Source organism: Micromys minutus, assembly GCF_963924665.1.
Source record: "Micromys minutus genome assembly, chromosome: 8".
Classification (NCBI taxonomy): domain Eukaryota; kingdom Metazoa; phylum Chordata; class Mammalia; order Rodentia; family Muridae; genus Micromys; species Micromys minutus.
In genome coordinates this window covers 48,484,939-48,507,893 of record NC_137977.1, presented here as the reverse complement: position 1 = coordinate 48,507,893, position 22,955 = coordinate 48,484,939, and the positions used below count along the sequence as shown (strand labels likewise).

At 42.0% G+C, this 22,955-nt stretch overlaps 1 protein-coding gene across 4 annotated transcripts in view; it reads left to right on the top strand.

Moving 5' to 3' along the window:
• Window positions 1-22,955, top strand: part of PIEZO2 (piezo type mechanosensitive ion channel component 2) — a gene marked incomplete at both ends in the record, with an annotated part of 345,228 nt that overhangs the window by 177,651 nt on the left and 144,622 nt on the right. For all 4 annotated transcript variants that reach the window (XM_080920084.1, XM_080920082.1, XM_080920083.1 and 1 more), the window contains one exon: window positions 8,111-8,153. In XM_080920084.1, coding sequence (XP_080776210.1) covers window positions 8,111-8,153 — 43 coding nt within the window. The remainder of the gene's footprint in view (window positions 1-8,110; window positions 8,154-22,955) is intronic.

The following is a 22,955-nucleotide window of genomic DNA, read 5'->3' as shown; positions in this document are numbered from 1 at the left end:
CTAGACAAAGTCAAGGTTGCTGATAAGTTCCTTGCTTGCATTCCTGAAAGTACACCAGCAAAGAAGAACAGTCAGGGAAAGGTTATAATTTGCAGTGTCTGGTGATTCTCATCGACTAAGTTCATTGCCCAGTTATTTTCTATTTCATCTCAGTTTTATCAACATCATCTCAAGGAGTTCACACAAGCACAGTAGAGTCTCATGCAGGAACCTTAGAATCCCAAGTCTACTTGAGAACTCAGACACCATATGGTAAGTGTACTAAAAGCCCGAGGTCAGTTTTCTGAACATGTGTAATACTTGAGAGACTTATCAAACTCCCATGCACCTGGCTTTGAAATAAGTAGACTTATAGTTACTGGAAATGTCTTCTGGAGTTAACTTTGATTAGAAACAGGCAGAAGGCAAATCTACAAATGGATGTCAGAATTTTTTTGGTTATTTTTTTTTAAGGTAGATTTTAGAGTGTACAATGGAGGCCTTGCAGAAACAGCCTGGCCCTAAGAAATTCTTAAGACACTTCTATATTACCTGAAATGCGACTTACTCTTGCCTAATGTTCTTTTTTTTTATATATCGCGGTTCTCTGCAAAGAGTGACCAGCATGTACATTATGCATAACAACATTTGTTCAAATATGTAATCCAGCACGAACCTTTTTCATATATCACAGCTCATTGTTCTGCATTAATGGTCTCAGCTCCCTGTTCATCCCTTGCATTTACAGTATTGTATATGTGTTACTATAACCATCTTTCCAGTTTTCTTTATCTAAAGCATACCCCTCTGCCCATGACAAGTCTGACCTCTCTACTGATGAGAAATTGGGACTTCCCTTCATCTCTGGCTCACCAACCTCTGCTCAGCCTTCTGCATTCCTTTTGATCAGGAAGGGTGCTCACATTCTATGGTTGAAGGACCACATTAGCCATCATTTCTGCTCATATTGCAGTGGTCCCACCAACTCCCGCTTGGTCCATCACCCCTTGACACCTCTGTTGAACCTGACCTTAAAAGCAGAACTCTGCTCATTCCTGCTTTCAACTTTGCACCACAATCCCCATCATTCCGCTGAAATTTTCTTTGTTTCATTTAGAAGCATAGAGGATGGAACCCAGGATCCAGGTGTTTTACTAGAAGATGCTCTACCAGAGGACCAGTTCCTGGTCTCTGCTTAAACATCTTTTCTCTGAGTCACTGATTTCTCACCAGAGACCCCAGAGATATCAGCAGCTCTCCCTAAACTCAATCACTCATTCCTGAAAACCTTCCTGTGCCTTTCTTTTAGTATCTGAGTTTCTCCTCTGGACTTGCTTTTTAAATGTTGTGAGGTTTCTCCAGATTCTATTTTTGACCATCTTGTGATAAAAGAAATGTAAACATTCTGGCTGAAGTTGACTCAAAGAAAGTCATGGGAACATCAGGGGCTTGAATAGATTGCGACATATCTGTCAACTGCAATTTTCTTAATGGCAGAAGGACTGTATGTCTAGGTTTCTCGTGTTCTGTGTCCACATAAACATGCAAGTTACATACTGGCTGGTGCATCTAAATTATGTCTTAAAACTCTTGTATTTATTGCTTTTTAAGGTTGTTTCCATTGTTCATGTGGGAGAGGTTCCAGGAATTGTCAGCTCATAACTATTCCTATAACTTCTTTATTTGGCCAGTCCACTACTTCTCTAAAGATGCAATCCCATGGGGGTCCTCCCTGCCCATCAATTCCCAAACATATTGTTCCCCTCTCGCCTAATTATGTACAGGCATGTGATTGGCTGTGGAAAGGCAGTGAAGAGGGGAGGTCAGGGGAAGAAAGGGTGATGATGATGTTGATGTGAAACATGTGTGGTTTCCTCAAAGCAAAGCATCTATGCGCACAGAGTATTTGGATCGGCTCCTTATAATAAAGTTGGTGTTTCTAAATTAGAGAAAGAAAGAGAAGAAAGGGAAGAAGTATGTTTGAACATTCTTTAACGGCAGTGCGTTTACTTGGTTTCTATGGAAGACATACAGAGACTACAGAATATGAGCAGCATAGGTCAGTGAGATTGATGTGCTGGTAAAAGTTCCATGATTCTTGAAAAAATTATGTGCATGTGCACACACATATGCACACACTGCTTTCCATATGTCTATAACTACCACAATGGGACACATTTCAAACTTCTTGTCCAATTACTTTTTTAAACCAGAAGTCAAAGATTACGTTTAATCCATTATTTAATGAGGGGATTTGTATCTCGTTCTAGAATACTTTGAATGTCACTACTGGTCAAATGAACGAGGATGCTACTTCTCTTACAATTCCGTATTCTATTCGTGGTTCATCATGACTTTCTTTTTAAACTAGGTTTGAAAATCCTTTCCTTTCAAGAGTTAAAAAAAAATGATGTAAATGAAGCCTCTGGCAGAGACTGTATGTGAATAATTTTCTGGTACTTGAGAGCTTTCTCACTAAATGCTATGCCAGGTGGCATGTCTGCCTGCCTGGAAGCGCCTATGGTATATGAAAATACTCCTGTTTTATAGGAATGTGATGGCAAAAGCCATCACTTTGTGGATTATTGCTCCTTTTCTGCTAGTTATTTCAAAAGAGCAGAGACAGGCGTAAGTTCAAATGACTTCAGGGTCTGAGACACACTTGGTATAAAAACATCCAACTAGAAGAAAGATATGCTCTCTATGCTTTGCGAACACTTTTTAAATTGTTGTTGTTACATTCTGAAAGTATGAGGGAAACCGTTACTTTTCTCTATAGTTTGAGTAGGATATTGATTGGAAGAATGACAGACGGAAAGAATCACCAAGGAGACACGGTGATGAAGGGAGCTCCCAGTGATTCAAAGATGGAGAATCTTCATTTTCTGACAGTAATGCTTATGGAAAAATAATATTGTATGGAGATCCTCTGATCACCACATCAAAGAACAAGACCTGTGAGTGACTTCTTCTCTGAGGAAACAGAGAAGCAGAAATAGAGTGGTCATTAGGTGGATCATGCCTCTCTGCCAGTAAAATTCTAGAGCTTCAAACTGACAGCACAGAAAACCAGAAACAAAGAAAGATGGGAGGGGGGGATATGCTCAGCCTGGCTCCAGCTTATATGGACCACATGTCCATATTTGATGTTTTACTGACATGTATTTATACGGTTGAAACTTTTAGTATTTAACGAAATCCAGGAAACTCACAGGATTGAGGAGAGATAGTTGCAACTTAGCCACTTCTATACTTCTAAGATTAATGTTCTGGTCCAGAGAGCAAAGTAGGATAGAAGACTGAGCCCCATACGTACAGGCAGATCAGATGGAGAGAGTGATAGAAAAAGGGAACGAAGACAAAGCCATATCTACAACTGAATGCTACCGACTAGGAATATAAAGAACAGATGCAGAAACAGCTCCCACCTCTGCAGCTTGGGAAGTCGGATGGCGTGGCATGGCGCAGCCTCTGCTGAGAGCCTTCGGCTGCATCTTAGCATGAAGGACCCCTCACATTGTGAGGGAAAATGAGGTGCCAGCTGCGGACTCTCTGTTTTGCTAGCTACTGAAGCCATTAATGGGACTTCATCATGTGGGTTTTGGAACAAACACCCAAGCTGTTAAATAAAGCGAGACCTGAATATAGGTCCTGACACTTGACAAGGTAGGGTGAAGTTGACAGTAGCCCGAGCCTCTGTTTTCTTACCTAAAGGTAGGAGAGAATGACAGTACTGGTTTCAGTGGGTGTTCAAGGGAATTTACTTAGTTAACACACATAAGACAAGTACTTTGTCTGGGTTTAATAATGTAAACATGTCTTTTGTTAACTCAGAGGAAAACAAAGACTATACAGCTAATAATGAAGGCACTTTAAAGAACTTCATTTCAAATCAGAGGTTAACCATCAAGTAAAGGCACAATAAAATGTCTCCTAACTCAGTCCTACGATATACTCACAGATTCGGGCCTTGCACAGCCATCAGCAGAGACGCAGATGAGGACAAATAAAGAGACCCACAGCCAGACAATGTGCAGAGAGTGAGAGACCTCACAACACTCAGCCCTAAATGGGATGTCTTCCTCAAGTCTCTCACCTTAGGGTTCAGGGACCTCTGTGGAAGAGAGGGTGGAAAGACTGTGAGAGTCAGCGGGGATAGAGGACACTAAGGAAACAAGGCCTTCTAAACACAGCAGGACTGACGGACATATCAAGTCATGACTCACAGAGACTGTGACAGCATACCCAAAGCCTGCACTGGTCTATACCAGATGGCATCCCAGTGCTGAGACAAAAGGTGGACACAAATCCCCATCCCTAACTCAGAAGCTATTTCCAATTGATAACTACTCGCAAAGGAAAGATTTAATTTCCAATGGTTTCTCACTGGAGATACAGGGGGAAGCCCCAGGCCCAGCAGTAGGTAGCCAATACAAAACTGGGAAGCTTTTCTTCTTTCTTTTACAAGGCTTCTTCTGGGCATTTTGTTTCAGTTTGTTTTAAACCTTACAGGTACCTATTATTTTTGTGGGATTTCTTTGTGTGCAAATGTGTGTGTGTGCCACAGCTTTGTGTTTCTTGTGCTTTTTCTTTGCCCCCCTCATTTGCTTATTTTGTTTTGTTTTTAGTTTAGTGTTGTTGTTGTTTTAGATGTTTGTATTTGGAAGAAAGAAAGAAATGGAGGGAGGGAGGGAGGGAAGGAGGGAGAGAGAGCAAGAGCAAGAGAGTGAGAGCAAGAGAGAAAGAGAGACAGAGATACAGAGACAGAGACAGAGAGAAAGGCTGTAGATTTGGGTGAGTGGAGCGGATCTGGAAGAAGTTGAGGATGGGGAACCTTAATTAAAGTATACTGCATGAAAATAATCCATGTTGAAAACAATAAACTTTTACTAATAATGGGCTGGTTAAAAAAAATAGACAGGAAAAATCTATTGCAGTAAGCCTGTGACAGGAGTTTAATTCCCAGCATCTACATGATAGAAGGAGTTACCCAACTCCACAAGTTGTTCACTGACCTTCACACTTGAACTATGGTGTACACATGCCCCTCCCCACAAACACACACAGACACACAAATAAATCAATGTAATTTTTAAGAAGCTAATAAGCAGGCAGAGCTATAGGATGAGAAGCAATAGGTCCAACTTTCTTTTCGTGAAAGGAGCAGTTGCTAAGTATTCTTTGGGTAGACAGTGTGATTGTTTTCTCTAGGAGCTGCCTCCCAAGAGTCAGTGCTAAGAGGTCTTAGATGTGTTACGAAGTCTCATCACCTAGGGAGTACTCAGGCCAGATATGGGAACTTCCTTCTCAAGGGAATGGTGTTAGACTCCAGCTTGACTCCCTCCATACTCTACCATATTTGGCTCTAGAGCACAATTCTGGGGACTAGGATGTTAGTGCACTAATGGGCAGTCTTAAAAAGTGAAGAATCATAATTCATGATTTCTATGTACCCCACCCAAGATTGGGGAAAAAGTACACTCTGATGTGAATTTATCTCTTCCTGTATGTTAACAGTTTCTTTCTGTGGTTTTCCTTCTTCCAGAGAATAGGGCCTGTTTTAGACTTCTGTAAGGTACAATGACCCTCCTTACCCATGGGGACTTGTCCTAAGACTCCCAGTGGATGCTAAGTCGAGAATAACAAAAAACCCTAAGATGTCTGTGTTTTTTCTTATATACACACTTATAATGTGTTATTTCTACACAAGACTCAATAAGGTCAGTGACAATAACAGCTCGTAAAATAGAATAATTATGGCAATCACTGTAATGAAAGGCATTTAAAACTTGTGAGCCATTGATTTCTGGAATTTTCCATTTAATATTTCAGACCACAGATGACTGTGGGTTCCTGGTACTATACTATGGAAAACCACAGGTGAGGGACCCCTGTAAATCTCATTTGAAAAGTGTTCAGTTGAGGAAGCTGGCCATGTGCTTTTGTTTTCTCTGCTGTTTTTGACATGTGGGGCTGCTCTGGCAAAGGGGAATAATATCAGTTTACCGCTGTAGAGCATGGCTAATGGCTTTAAAAGAATTCTTCAGCAACTGCATAATGAGCTGCCAAAAATATTCTCTGTGCCAAAGGATCTGGGTATGTCTGTTTCATTTATTGAGAAATTCTTGTTTTATCATGACTAAGTGCTCACCAAGGACATGGAAACCCAAACCTCTAATGTAGTTGGGGCTTAAGGGCAGAAACCATATGTTAATGTATCCAGACCCATTACTACCGCATGCAGATGGTGAGCCAGTACCAGCAGCAAAGGTGGATGAACCTGTGAAGGACATTGAGATACTTCAGAACAGACAGACGGCCTTCTACTGTCCCCATGATGCGTGGACCAGTGGCTTAACCACATTTATCCCAAGCTGTACCAGACAGCTTGAGCTTTAAGCTCACGGCCTTATCGTGCCTGTTTGATGAAGTTTACACTTCTGGAAATAGGAACTAGGGCCTATTTCTTACTGAAAGCTACATGCTCAACATCATTTGCATTTTATTTTACATTGGCAATGAGTTAAATCAATCAGGCAAAATGATTTTCTTAGAAAAAAACACTGACAGTACATCAAGAAGATATATAAAAACAGTAAAAATAGAGAGAAATTGCACTATTTTGGAAGAATATCATCAAGCCCTCTTGACTCACCTTGCTGCTACCCACCCCAGTCTGCTCCTGACTATCAGCTTCACCCTCAGACAGGAATCAACATTCCTGTAATGTGTTCGAGGCAGTGACAAGCTTTAACACTGACTGCTATTAAGCGGCATGTATTCCTCACCATTGTCTGACTGGTAGGACCTCTGGAGTAGGTCATTTTCTTCAAAGAATTCCTCAGAAAGGAATCCTCCATTGTCTTGCATGACATTCACAGAATGGAAGATATTTATATGCAGGCTGGAGGCCAAGAGAAATTCCTGGCCTGCTTAGATGTAAGTGCCACTCACAAAGCAAACTGGAATTCAGCAGTGTCCCAGTGATGTCATTCCGGAAAATACATCTGAATTTCACCTAAGTCAGTATGTCATTCATCCCCGAAACTTAGTCTTCCGTTGTGCATTTTTAAAACTATCTAAAACACTCCATTGTGACCAGTTAACATAGATCTGGCCTTCTGGTAAAGCACTGTCTTAATGGTCTCTCAAGACAAATTCAGTCTCTCTTAAGATTAGTCCAGACAACCCCTGGGGTCGTTTAGTCCTGTGTAATCTCCTGTCCTCCAGGAAGGTCACCTGTCCCCTGGACATCTGTAGCAATTTGGAGATTAAAGTATTTGAGACCAAATACTCAAAAAAAAAAAAAAAAAAAAAAGTAACATCCTCACCAACATAGTTTCTTTGGGTTTCTGAACATTTTAGCAGCCTCTGGAGACTCAAGGCTGAATACTCCACTTGTGTTTTCAGAATAATCCATCAGTAAACAACCTAAAGCAATCTTTTTCGGTTATTGGCTGGTAAACACACAACTTACAAACTGAGGGCCAGTTAGGGGACCACTTGCCATAGTGACTAAAATAGAAATGTAAAAATACTATGGATTGTCACAAACCCTTACCTTCAGCACATGCAGTGTCTACTAGAATAGTAAATGGGAGTGAGCACTTTTGTGGTAAGGTCTCAGCCATCTTCCAGGCCCCCGTTTTGTTATTTTTAATGAGACTGGGGCTCAACATTTTTCTCAACTGAGATGTCTGGATTGTTGTTGCTTGCAAACTTCGGTCTGACGCAATCCCATTTGTCTGATTTTGCTTTTGTAACATTTGATGCATCCAGAAAAACTCATCTCGTGAAAGAAGAGCAAGATGGTGGCTACTAGACGCTGAGAGTCTGTCGGAGGGAGTGGAGAAGTACAAAAGTACAATTCGATGGGAGAGATAAACCCTGGTGCTGTATGATGTAGCATTGAATTTAACTGAACTACAGCCGGAAGTGAGGACTTCAGACATTTGCATTAGAAAAGGATAATGACTATATGATGAGTTTAATTACTATACACAAAGGCCATCTGTAGACTGGATATGACAGAGATGACATTGAGGGGAGAAGAAGATTCACCAAAGGGTAAAGCACCAGAGTGACAATGCTGTCACATGACTGTGCTGACTCTGGTCTCCTTACTTTGCAGGCTCTACGTGGGAAAAGACCTTCCGGCAGATTGGCTTTGAAAGGTAAGCAGGGGTTAGCACATTTAGCCACTGCTGTCCCATTTTATTCTCAGTGGTTTTATCATTGTGAATCAATAGTCTTGCCCTGGCTGCTGTGACTTGGTGACCTTGAAAATGATGTTACTTTATGTCTCTGAGCCACACTGTCTTTGTGAAGTTAGTGCTGTATTTTATAAAAATCCTTGCCTAGTAATTTTAATACTTCAGAGATGGAGGCAGGAAGATTGGCAGCTAAAGGTCTGCCATGCTACATGGTAAGTTCGGGGCTATTCTGGGTCACAAGGAAACTTGTTTTTAAAAAACACAAAATACAAATAAAACTCCCACGTCTATAAAGAGGGAGGTAAAGAAAATCTTGAACATTGATGTGTGGACATTTCTTTAACTACAGAACACTGAAAAATTAGCTCTGTAACTAAGAGTTATAATAGGCAAAGTCGACCCTCGTTTTAATACAAATACAATTGCATTTCTATTGATTACTCACAATTGTTAACACAGCTACATCTGACCAGCTCTAAGATAATGCTGAGATCCTGTCACCTGCTCCTAAACATTTCCACATCTGCACCTCCCCAAAACACAGGGAGATGACTCCCATTGACTTCCAGAAGGTGGCTGCAGTATCTGCATGGTGCTGGTCCTTTGAGCCACCTGACCTTGAAGTTGGAGGGGGCAGAGCAAATGGCTTTCTCCCAGGGGCATGTGACATCCAACATAAAACTTTTAGTATGGATATACTAAGAGAGAAATAATTTTATATTATCTCAAAATTATTTTTACTAGATCATTTTATTTAAAATTCAATGGATCAAATCCACAGAGTGCTTAAAACATACAGAGGAAATAATAAAGTACTTAAAATACTTCACGTTTTTCAGTAGTGATAGAAGACAATCCTCACCCGGCCCCCTGTGAGTGACAGCATCAGCTTTGCCATTTTCATAAGAAGATTGGAAGGATTGGTCTATTTCCCGATACCCACGTCTCCTCTACCAGTACCATCACAGTTTAGTCTCTTGTAATTTCTTATAGTTAGCTCCTAAGGATATCAGAAAGGTTGAGTGGAAGAATATTAGGAAGGGATGGCCAACTCTATAGAGTATGGAGTCTCTGCCACACCATCTTCTTTTTGATTATTCTATCAAGTTATGAAAAGTTTTAGGCACACCCAAAGTAGGGAAAATAGAAAAGTAGACATACTATCTCCAGCACTCAGCTTCAGTAAGACTAGCCATTTTTTCTACATCTTCTGTCTCTTGTCTCTCCCCCTCCCCCTCAAACATATTAAAGGAAGTCTCTAGCATTGTTTTAATTTCTCCTGTGTCTGTCAACATTCATCTCTGAAGAAGCAAAGGGATATTTTCTCCCAGAACTATAACACTGTTGCCATTCCTAAAGCTGCAAACATTAGTGAGTCTTAGGATCACTGAGCCCCACTCAATATTTAAACCTCCTGATCCCATGAAAAATGGTGCTTTGCTTGCTTGGGATAACTTCTTTATTTAGTTGAGTGGCCCACAGCCTTCCTTCTTCTCTTTACCACTGACCTTTGGAGAAACTGGACCTGTCAATTGTCTTAGAGAGTAGAGAACACTAAGTGTTATGGGTCTTTCTGGAAGGGTGTATATGCTCTTGTTTTACCTACTATGTCCTGTTAGCATTTGGGAACAGTTCCACATCATCTTTCTGTCCTTCTGACATATTTGTTGAGCTTCATGGTTTCTGTCATAATGAGCTGTCCCATGTTGGACCAGATCATGTTCATCTGTTCCCCTAAAAGCTTTATATCTCTCCTGAGGAATGGTTCTTTGAAACCTCATTTGAATTCTAGAGATGGGCTATCATTGATTCTGGGTCCTGGAGGTAGTAAACATACTTTCTAAGAAAAGTAAATGCTAAATTTAGAGTATTTTTAACTTAATCGGGGCCTTTAGAAGGTTTAAAGTTTCCTGATTGTTGGCTTTCACCTTTTTCACTGTAGATATTGACTATTAAATTTGTTTGGCTCATTTCAAAATGCATATTTTATTTTCAAGATAATATGAACAAGACAGTAATAATCAGACTGAAAGATGCACTTTCCAGACTTGCAGATATTAGTTTAATTTTTCGTTGATATGTATGATTGAAGGACTGTAAACTGGGGCTATTTGAAATTGTTTTCCTCTCTCTAAATGGTAATATGCAAAATGTTGTTTATGGGCTGGTAGAACTCCAGTGGCTAAGCTAATCTTGGAATATCTAATATTGTCAGACCTTTTACTCTTGGAGATTGTCTCAGTTTCCTTGTCTGTAATAAAATGCTTCAACCTAAGCAATTTAAAACAAAATGTAGTTATTCTATCTTATGGTTCAAGAAATAGTCTCTTCTGGAGAAGTCAAAGCCGCAGGTGCTTGAGCCATCTGGCCACAAGGGATCTACAGTCATTAAAGAGGAGAAGAAATGACTGTGTCCACTTGGTTTCTTTGTTTTATTCAGGCCATGACTGAGGGCCCACAGGATAGTGTTGCCCAGTCTTAGTCAACCCAATGAACATACTTAATCATAGCCATAGCTAGAAACTATTTTCCTAAATGAGTATGAATTCTGTCAAGTTGACAAGCAACACAATCACACACACACACACACACACACACACACACACACACACACACACACATCAAAAGACTACCATGAGTAGCCTTACACACATCTATATTTTGCCAAATATCTTGAGGATAGACTCATTGGTACAATGAGTGAGCAAATCCACACAGAATACTGGTAAGCACACCAAATCCCAAATTCCCCTCTTTAGTAAGCACTATTGCTCCCATCGGCCATATATGTCCATTTCCCTGGTGTCTGAGTATGCTGTCACTCTTGAGATTCCCCTCCCCCATTTGGTGAGAAATGAAATATTAGTTTCCTTTAATAGCACTTGCCTTGGGCCAATTTACCATGAAGAACCACTTGAAAGTCTTTAGTGTCTCCCAAGTGAAACCCTTTGTGGGAGAGCTTCTCCTGAGATACTTTCACCTGATTTGGATTTTACAATTGAAAATAAGCTTAACTCCTGGCTTCCAGCACATCAGCTCCTTACTTGAGTAATGACTGATTCCATGACAACAGCTACCATGTACCAAACACTTACCAAATAATTTCTAGTTCACAGATGAGAACTTGGCAAAGTTTTATTCTAAAGGGACATAAAATATTCCTCTCAGGGTTTTGCAATCCAAGACAAAAACTCCTGTTGCCGATTCTTAATGTTGCTGTTGGACCAGGTTGGACCAGGTTGCAGCTAGAGACAGTCAGCTTGGCTGTCTTCTAAGAACATTTATTTACAAAAGCAGGCAGCTGGCGAAATTGGATCATAGCCATTAATTTATTGACCCCCCACCATGGATTATAGTCTCACAGATAAAGATTTAAAGAAACTCTGCAGGTTTCACTCAGGCCCAGTCCTCATGTTAACATGTGTTAGTCAAAGGAGTTCCTGGTTCCCAGCACTAGGTTTCCAAATGCTCCATCACATAGAATTTGGGGGTTATGGGTCTTTTTGTTTTCTGTTTTCTTTCTTCAATTTTTTTAATTCCTGTGTCTCTGGAGATCTAGCCTCATGCTACAGGGTCTTCTTACCAACTAGTCTCCTTTTATTACTATGTTGAAGAAAACCAGATGGTATAATATCTACACTCCAATGCCTCCCTAAATCCACATGCTTCCAAATAAAAATACTATTAGGACACATAGCAAATGGCATGTTTATTTTTAAATTGTAATCTCCGCCATTGTTTTAGTGCATATATTGCAGATCTACTGAGAATACTTTATTCAAGACTTCACATGTCATAAAATGCTGCTGTGTTTTCTTATTCAAAGAAAAGGAGTATTTTGTGTGTTGCATCATCTCAAAATGGAACAGATGTAAGTCTCTGGAGTTATTGTGCTGGAGTAGGAGTGAAGATGGCCAGCAGGCTTATTACATATGACTTTGTTCTTTTTTCTTCTCGAGGCTCACCTGATCATTGCTTTAATGAAAATTCAAAGTTCACCTTGCATAAAGTCTCAGATCCTTTTGATTAGTTGTGAGTTGTGATTTTTTTTTTTATGTCTAAGTTCTGCTGTGAAGTAGCTCATTGACCTGTAGGGCAACATATTATTTTTAAATGAACACACCTAAAGGGTGTTGTCATATGAACCCTCAAAGTTTCTCCAGGAAAAGAAGGGCACTGACTTGGTGTGTTGGTGGTATGTAGCTGAAAGGAAAACCTTTAGGTCGCAGGCATACATTTCTTGTAACCTACTTTTAATAACAGTTCAACCTCTCCTCTAGCCCACTACCCAGCAGAGGTAGTGGAAGAGAGAAATTATTAGAATACGGGGCAAGTGGACCTGTTCAGTAATAGTTCTTTAGTGTTGAGTTCAGTCCCACAGCAAACACCAAAGAGGACTCAGCAGCTACAGACCAGTCCTTTAGGAAGGCAGTCTCCAGTATGAACCAGCAGCTACAGCCCAGTTCTTTCAGCAAGCAGACACCAGGCAACTGTAGTTCAATTCTGAAGAAACCATCAGGCTCACCAGCCACCCTAAAGCTTCTGCAGGAACCTCAGTAGCAGTTCTTGGGTGAGTTTCTCTCACAAGCTGAGCTCAACAATGCTATGTAAGGCAAACCAATGCATGTGTGTCTTTAGCAAAGAATAGAAGACTGACCAAACTGAACCAAGGCTCAGTGCTCATCCTCCCCTTGGTGGGGTCAGATTACTCAGTCGTCAAGGGTCCTTTCATGTGTTTGCTATATGAAAACATCCTTTCACCTGTGTCTGCTTCAAGAAAACAGCCTTTTCCGTGTTTATCATAGCAAGGCATCCTTTTACCTATGTGCTCTAGCAAAGGATCATTTGACTTAACTAACTTTCCAAAGAAACCAGAAGTTTCCACTTCAGTAGGATCTGCTCTACCTGCCTCCCACATGCAGTGCTTAGGGGAAGTTGCCTGTGAGATATATCCAGATATTTCCTTTCTGGATGCCCTGTGACTGCACACACACACCAGCAGAATAAATGCACATTGTCGAGGTCGACGTCTCTGAATCCATATTCAGCTTTCAAACAACTGCATGTTTTCCTTGCGGACATCAGGACATTACAGAGGTGTGTAATGAAGGAGGTTTCTGCATTTGGGTTTGGGTGTTGTTTTTGCCCTCTCCAATATAATAATATAACATTAATATCCACACAACACAAATAGACTCTATTTGTCATTATAGAAAAAAAAATGTGCTTAACATATGTAACCAAAATCCCTACCTTTTTTTCCCTGTGCAGATTTTCAGAGTTTATGATCACAGATATTTATAACCATCTGCCAACCTAGTCACCGTTATGCTAGGCAGGTGTGGCTGTGTGAACTCAGTGACATCCTGTGTGTTCTAAGTAAGAGTTAGGAACTAGGATGGGCCACATTCTCGGTGGCTTAACACAGCATAGGTTTGGATCTCTTTGAACATATTGACAAAGACCCTGGAACTCTTCAGGGCACCCATGTCAAGTGTCAGTGGCCCTCCTACCTCAGTGAGACAACACGAACTGGGAGAAGTGTGCCCTGCATTTTCAAAGCCATTACCTGCAGGAGGCATTTATCACCTCATCTTATACTCTAGAGGAGACATTTTGGAGAAAGACAGAAAGGTAGTAGAGTGCTCGCTACACTAAGATCAGAATCCAGGGTCTAGACACCATTTTCTCCTTCCAAAGTAAGCTGTGGCTTTCATCTGAGAAAAAAAAAATCATCAGGTAATTAGCCTGGAGCCCAGCAGCCTGCCCACAGCACGACAGGTTCCTGCTTTCAGGGCAAGCTGACTTCTGCCTGTTTAAAAATAACAGGCTTTTTACTGAGCTCTTGCCCATTTTCACTTAAAAAGCCAAGACTTTCTTCTCAGTAAGTGTGTGTTATCACCCTGAGACTCAGATAGCATCATGACATCATTGTTTTAACTTTATTGTGTGTGTTTTATTCGATGCTTTTTTTTTTATGATTGTGGAACGAAACACGTTGTCACTCCAAAGTACATTTTAAACTGTAACACAAAACACTAAACCTGGCCCGTTACAGTGAGCACATGTGCTCCCACAATTATCCACAGTGTAGGTAAGACAGGATTCGAAGGCTGGGTTCTGTCTTTGGGGCGACTGCCATCTTTTGTCTGCTGTCAGGCTTGTTGTGCCCACTACAGAGAAACATCCACCCATCAGATACTTCTCAATCATACTGGCTGCTTGGTGAGGCCTTTGCTGAGTCTCTGCCCAGACTTTCTCGTGACAACTCTCAGGTCCTCCTACTATGAAATGTAATAGACTATCTGGAAGCCCACTTCTATGTGTCTCCTTCTTTGCACAGGTAAGCCCTGAAGTATCTAAGGTAAACATCTTCATTCTCCAGTATCCACAGGAGCGAGTTAGTCAGAAGGATGGAGAGTAAACAAAGGGCTTCCTGACAGAGCTACTCAGGACATTGGCCTGTGTCTGGAGAAATAGCTTCAGCAGGACCCCAGCAACAGGATCTAGCATTTTTTTGCTAATACCTCACAGCAGTTTGCTGGGTGAGGAGGCCACCTGTGACCAGGGTGGGCCATACCTGCTGTGCACACAATGCTACATGGCTTCATGCCTTTTGTCTGTGTGCAAAATCACTTCTTCCCATTCACACAGCTCTGTTTCTATCTCTTTCCTCCAGCTACTGAACTGAGTCAGTTGTCCATATAAGTGGGCATCTTTCCCTGCTTTGTTTGTTGGGACATCTTGCGTCCATCTGGCTTGGGGAGACAAATGAACTGATGAGCTAGGGCATCAAGTGAATAAGGCTCTCATCCTGCTGAACACAGTCGAGGAAGGCCACACTAACAACAGTCCTTCAAACTTGCAGTGTGATTCGGATATAGTTTGAGGGTCTCCCTAAGACATGTGTTGGAGGCCTGGAATCCAGAGTGGCTAGATTAGTAGGTGGTCAGGTGGTAGGCCTTCAGGAAGGATCGGGGTTGTTCTGGAGAAAGCAAATTGTAATAGTCAGAGTCTATCCCTAGGTGCACCTCTGGCTCTCTGAAGGCCTTTTCCCCATAGCCCTTCAGTCTACACATGTCCCTGTCACTGAGATCTGTCATGATGCTGCCTTCCACTAGTAGGCACTTGCAAGGGCACAAGCTATAAGGCCACTCTGTCTTGCACTTGGAAGCTCTAAGAGCAACCAAGCTTTCTCTGTATCCAAGAGTTTGTCTCCTGTATCTTCTTATAGTTGTACAGAGCTGGCTGATGCTCCCACTCAGTTACTCCCCTAGTCCTGTCTTGTGATCCCTCTAGGACACGCCCACCCACTTCCTCTCCGAACTCTCCTACACCCTGAATGCCACCCCTTAGATGCTTCTCTCCTGTTTTACCAACACTGGCTGTCTGCCTCTAAGATCAAGCAATGGCCGTATTTATAGTGATTTGTGTACCATGTAATTCTTTGCCTCTTGGGTCTTACATTCTCCTGAGATTCCTGGGGAAAAGTCCCCTTGTCGTCTTGCAGCCTTTAGGAGCATCAAAAGGATGCTTGGTTAACAAATTAGGATATTCTGCTCTATATTCTCTCTCTCTCTCTCTCTCTCTCTCTCTCTCTCTCTCTCTCTCTCTCTCTCTGTGTGTGTGTGTGTGTGTGTGTGTGTGTGTGTGTGTATGAGTATGTCTGTGGTATGTATACATGATGTGACTGCATATAGTGTGTATGTGTATGTGAGTGTGTGAGTGTGTGTGGTATGAATGTGTGTGTATGCTGTGCGTGATGTATGTGGGGTATGTGTGGTGTGTGTGTGTGTGTGTATGTGTGTGTATGGTGTGTATTTGTAGTATGTTGGATGTATGGTGTGGTGTATGAGTGTATTGGGTATGTGTATGGTGTGTATGTTTGTAGAGTGAGAATGCATGGTGTGTGTGTGTATGTATGAGTATGTCTGTGGTGTGTGTACATGATGTGACTGCATATAGTGTGTATGTGAGTGTGTAAGTATGTGTGGTATGAATGTGTGTGTGTGCTGTGTGTGATATGAGTATGTGGGGTATGTGTGTGTGGTGTGTGTATGGTGTGTGTTTGTAGTATGTTAAATGTATGGTGTAATATATGAGTGTATGGGGTGTGTGTGTGGTGTGTATGTTTGTAGGGTGAGAATGCATGATGTGTGTTGGGGGGGGGTGTGATGTATATGTTTGTAGGATATGAATGGTGTGAGTGTGTATCTGTGTGATGAATGCAGGTGATTTACATGTTTGAACTGTTGAGTTTTACCTATTCTTTGGCTTCCAGATTGTGAAATGATAAGCTTGACCTTCCTTCATTCATCTCAGCAGTGGGAGCACTTAATATGCATTTGGTAAAATGATGTTTATCTTTAGAAAAAAATAATCCTTAATTAAAACTTATTTTCTTTCAAAACCTGACTGTAAGAAAGCGTCTCCTGGTTTGTAAGCTCTCTTTGTTGGACCGAGTCATCGTAGCTCATTGAGTCCCCAAAGACAAAGATGGCAGTCGTCAGAACTGAAGCCGAGTTCCTGGGTGTTTACATTGGCACCTTGTTCTGTGTTGGAGGTATCCTTGTGATGGTTTGGGTTTCACTAGTCCTGTGAACAGACAGGCCATAGAACTTATCTCTTAGGGAGTTCAAGTCTGGGTGTTGGCAGCATGCTGGGAGGAAACCATGAGATGGTTTTCCATCTAGCTATGGTCTTTGAGGCAGGGGTCTGTGAACCTATGCACAGCAGGGTTTGAGAGAGCCATGTGGATAGGTGCTTTCCTACAAGCTCGGAGTCTGTGTTTGTACTGATCTGTGTTCTATGTATACTCTGAAATTAGATCTCTTATAGCTTTCATTAAAGTAAAATATCTTTTCTTTGCCTCAGTCACAGACACAGCTTAGCTAAGGACAAAGACACTTTGCTGAGGTAAAGAAGCACCTTCTATGAAGTAGATTTAATAGGAACGGTCATCTATCCCTTAAGATCCTGGGAAATACTCCACCCATCCCCCAGATACATACACACCCTTTCATACAAACCTTCCTAAAAGAACACAAACTCTCTAGCAAACAGTTACACCATCAGACCTATAGCCTTGTGGCTTCCTGCCATAGGTGGTGGGGAGGAGAGACAGAATCCTCCTGTGAATGCTATTTACCGCATTTCCTTCCCGGCTCCCCTGCTGTCCACCTCAGCCACTGCTCTCTGTTATTAGAAACCCCATGGAAGCTTTCACCAGGCAGGATCTTGACATTCAGGGCTGCCATACTTCCTGTCCATCACTTAGTGCTCCTTCCAACCTTGCTGCTGGTCATCCTTGGGAGAGGAACAGTCTCCATTGTCTGAAGGACTCCCGCACCTGAGCCTTCCACACACATTTTATTATTGCACAGGATCCGGCCCTCCCTTGCCCAAAGAGGGATTTTTTTTTCTCACTCCATTCTCCTAGAGAGGAAAACTAAAATGCAAATGTAAGCGGGTCATTTACTTACCTGTAGAATTAATTGCAAGTCCTCATTTGCAGAGTCAAGCATGTCTCCAGGGGCAGATCTGATTTGGGCAGAGAGGAAAGGAAGAAAAGGCAGAGAGAAAGCGGGCATCAGGTGGTCTGGGCTCTTGTTTTGGCACTGGGGAAACTGCAGTGCCTGCTCCCCACCCCCACTCAGCCTTTCATTATAAAGAATTAAACAGAGGCAGGGTGGTATATAACTGTGCCACATGGGTGGGGCTGTTGCTTTCAGAAAAACAAGGAGGCAAGGCTTGTGGTATACAGATAGGTATGGAGACAGATTTAGCTAGTCTCCATAGGAGCAGTCTCTGGAGAGGAGCACACACCCATGAGGAAGAAAGTATGGTCGACATTTTCTGTGTATACTGTCAACGTCCATGTGGGTTAGAAGGGAAGGCTTCATCATTTTCCCCTGAGCTTCACCTCTGAAGAGAAGGCTTTCATCCCTTCTGCAGCTCGGTGTCCATGACATGACTGGCTTCTATCAACATACACATTCACTTGGGACTTTCCTCCCTTCCAGCGTCCTCTGCTCTATGCACCCAGCCTGGTGTGCAAGGCTTCTGTACCATTTCTCCACTCCGCTCCTTACACTGCCTGCGCTATCTCTTCTAGTCCATTTCTACCTAGAGTACCCAGGCTTTGTGCCCTATTGTAGCATCTTCCTTGCATTGGCTCATCCTGAAAGCCTTTCAGAAACATGTCTGTTGTGTGTATGTGTGTTTGTGTGTGTGTGTGTGTGTGTGCTCTCGTGATTTTTACTAATTTTACTGTATATGTATTTCTTTTAAATAAAGTTTTAACCTCTTCTATAAGTACTTTGTACAATATCATGATGCACAGAATGTATAAAGTAACCATCTATTGTATAGGTGTCCATACACCTTTATGAGATTCTTTAAGTGCTCAGAAGGATGTGTAGAATTCGGATCCATTTCAGGATCATCTATACAAGGGGAAATCTTTAAAGATAGAAGATTTGACTGACTGACCGACTGACTGATCTGACAAAATGGGGGAGTAGATTCTTTTCTGAGGTTCTTGACTTCACTTGCCCTGGGAAACTGTCTAGGATTCCAGTGACAATCATGGTTTCTCTCCTATGGGACTTAAATCCAATAAACAGCTGTTGGTTGCCACCAACATGTGAGTGCCACTATTGCACCTTCATGCATTTGTTGTCATGCTTGTCATCGCCATCCATGGTTTATAGGACTGGTTAACTGCTTCTCTCCCATTGCACTGGAGCCATGAAAGTTAGATGAGAGAAAGAGCCTTTCATATAAGATCCAGCTCAAATCATCCAAATGCACAGATACAGCAAACCTTCTCTCTGCTGACTCGAACAGTTGCAGAGACTTGAACAATTTTGGATTTGGAGTTTTCAGACTAATGATGCTCAGCTGAATTGGATAGCTACAGAACAAAATGCAGCCATAGCTTGCTCCCTTCAGGATGTGCACATAGCTGAGTAGAGCCCTAAGCTGGATGCAAGCATCCTCCCTTCTGCTGTATGAGTAGTGAGGAGCCTGAGAGGGGAGCATGCAGAGAACAGAAGAAAAACACAGATAGGTTGCTCACACCAGTAGTACTGGGAATCTTAGGCATTGACTTATACACAGCCAAGCCTCACATGGCTGCTAAGGGCTCATGCCAGATGCAGTGTATTGATCTGCTTGCCATAAAGGGAGAAAAGATTGTTTTCACCCAGCCATCATGAGAAATGTTTGGGTTTGAAATTCTCTGCACACTGTTCTAACCAATTACATTTGTTTACTTAAAACTCAACAAAGTAAATTGAATTCCGTACTGGGCAGAGTGTAATTGCTGTGAATTCACCAATGCATTCACGTTGGAATGCTAATGGACACAGACCACAGCTCGAGGAGGAGGAAACCTTGGTCCTCAGAGATGTGAAATTGAGAGCTTAGGTTTTGCCCTAGGCTGCTGGATGGTCACCAGCACTTTCATAGAACAGGTGTTTAATTTCAGGAAGAAAAGTGATGGTAGGCAGTGTGGATGCTTCTGTTTGACTCATTCAGTGTTGCTGAGACACATGCTCAGGAGTAGCCATTGTCTTTGGCTTGGATGTGGGGGGATGCTGATATGTTTTCACAGTCATCCATATACTGGGTCAATACAAATAGTAAAACCAATTCTATTTGTTGTCTAGAAGCTAGCGTAGGAGACTACAGGCAATGAAGTATCACCATCCCCACTGCAGAGCACTGAAATCTGTTCTTACTGTATGAGGTAGACATTGTCCTTGACAGTTCCACCTCTGGACTTGATTTTCAGCGTGCTCCTGTATGACACCAAGCAGCAGTGTCCCCCAGCACCCAGTTCTAGTTAGAATCTCTGATATAGTCACTGAGTAAGGTCACAAGGTCACTGACTTGACCTGCCCATCAAGCCAGAAGGAACCAACAGCCCATGGTCCAGAAGCACATCAGGGTTACATGTTTCTGAGCCAACAAAAGCCATCTGAGGTGTCTGGGGGGAGAAGTAGCCATGCAGAAGCAGTAGTTCAACAGTTATCTCTTAGAGAATCTAGAGAAAGCCACTAAACTATGGGAGGCATATAAGAGCACAGGGCTGGGTGGTCAGTACTGGACTGCATTACCAAGGCCCATGCAGACCAAAGCAGAGCCAGGCTGGAATCAAGAGACCGAAGTCAAGAAGTAGGCTGCATCTCAGTGCACAGAGAAGGTGTCTATTTTCACTAGGAAAGATATGTATACAGGAGCGGCAAGAGTAGTATACAGGATGAGCATCACTTGACCTGTTTGAGTTTGAGGGAACATGGGAAATGTGGCCCAGCTGGAGCAAATGTTCCCTCTTGGAAACAGGCTGGGTTCAAAGATCAAAGCATATGAATTACAACAGCCACAGCTCATTCTAGGAGTGCTTATCTGTTCTTAATTTATGAAAATAACAAATCTTTGTTTAAAAGAAAGTATCCCAATACCTTAGCCGCAAACCCATAATTCAGTACTTTTGTTGTTGACCTTGAACTGTTAAACATATTTTCCCAGAATTTGATGTAAAATAATTCACAAAAGCAGCAGTTCCCACTGCATCCAGCATTGTTAATTTTATCCTTGGCGTTCAGTTTGTTAGTAGGGAAATCCCCGGGGAGAGGGCCAGCAGCAGCTTCTGTTGGGATGCTTGGGTTGACTCAAGGCTGTATTTCTTTTTGACGAGTGACTTCTTGACTATGTCCATGAAGCTGTTCCTATGTTTTCTACAGTGTCAATGCTTTGACATTGTCCACAGTCACAGCTGTGGTCTGACCACAATCTTCCTTCTGTACCGAGGCCCTGCTAGGTTTGAGCAACTCCTGATCATTCACTATTCATTTCCACCTTGCCTCAAGTTTGATTTTTCTTCCTCCTCCTCCTTACCCCTTCTGTGTGACCTTCTCTGTCTCTCCAACACGAACAATCAGAGTTTTGTTCTGGTGGCTTTGCTGTTTGGGTCTGTTCTTTTGTAAGGAGGATAATGGATTTTGGCTTATGTGTTCCTTCACAAACTAGTGCTTCGAGACTTTCCTGGGAGCTCAGGAGGATCTGTACCGATGGCCTGGAAATGACAATTCCTGAAAGTGTGTCAGGGGAGGGTTAGGTTCTTATCCACCCAACATGAGTCTCATGCCAGTGTTGGTTCAAGATTCCGGTGGTGTCTGGCACCAAGTAGCTTTTTAAATGTACTTAAACTCAAAGGATAAAAAATAATCTTGTGAAGAAAAAGGATAACTCAGTCTCTCACTTGCACAACAAAGCACATACCTAAATCTCCTTAAGGAACAATGTAAGGTAAATGCAGATCGAACATCACTACATGGAAACTCTTTGTGAAGTACATGTGATACCTTCCATAAAGATTGATTCTGTAGGTTTACTGAGAAAAACAAATTTATATGAAGGATCTAAAGAGGGTCCAGTGCCAGAGGAGAATCTTCAGCTACACAGATTAAAAGGTCCCCAAGCTCGGAAGCATGTTCACTTCAGCCTTCTGGGTAGAGAACAGGTTTGCTTCCTTCTCTTAAAAGAATAAGCATTTGTGCTTAACATTCAATGCCTGCTCACTTTCCTACCTCCCAGTTACCCCTCCTACAATCCTTCTCTTCTGGGAGAATGGAAGTCCCATGGTATCCCCCGCCAGGCCCTGGCACATAAAGTCTCTGTGGGACTAGGTGCATCCCACTGAGGCCAGGCAAGAAGCCCAGGTAGAAGGACATAATCCACAGACAGGCAACAGATTTTAGGATAGCCTCTGGTTTAGTTTTTTGGGACCCACATGAAGACCAAACTGCATATCTGCTACATACATATGTGTGGGGAGGCCTAGGTCTAACCTGTGTATGCGATTTGGTATTTGAAAACAGGATTCATCATTCTGCTGCATGCAAGAAACACACCTCAGCAATAAAGATAGATGTTACCTCAGAGTAAAGGATGGAGAAAGTTTTCCAAGCAAATGGACTCAAGAAGCAAGCTGGAAAAGCCATTTTAATATCTAGTAAAATAGACTTTCAAGCAAAATTAATCAAAAGAGACGTGGAAAGATACTTCATACTCATCAAAGTAAATATCAACTAAGATGGTATCTCAATTCTGAACATTTATGCCCCAAACACAAGGCCACTCACACCCACATTTGTTTACAAAAACAACATCGCTAAAGTTCTCACCAATTGGCATTCAGACAAAAACTAAACAGAGAAATAATGCAACTAACAGACATTGTGAGCCAAATGGACCTAATAAACATCTAGACATCTATAGAATATTTTACCTAAACAACGCAAAAGAATATACCTTTTTTCTCAGAACCTCATATTTTATGTATGTATATATGTATGTATGTATGTATGTATGTATGTATGTGTATATATATATGTGTATATATATACATTTTTTACAGTCCTGATTTTATCACCCACCTGGTCCACCCTCTGACTGTTCCTCAATGCATAAACAACCCCACCCTCATCTCCAGGAGGATATCCTCACCCCTCAACCCCCCAAGTCACTAGACCTCCCCACTACCTGGCACCTCCAGTCTCTTGAAGGTTAGGTGTACCTTCTCTGACTGAGGCCAGACCCATCAGTTCTTTGCTGTACATGTTTTGGGGAACTCATATCATGCCTGGTTGATGGCCCAGTATCTGAGAGATCTCAGGGGTCCAGATTAATTGAGACTGCTGGTCCTCCTACAGGGTCCTCAACACCTTCTTCCAGCTTTTTCCTAATTTAATCACA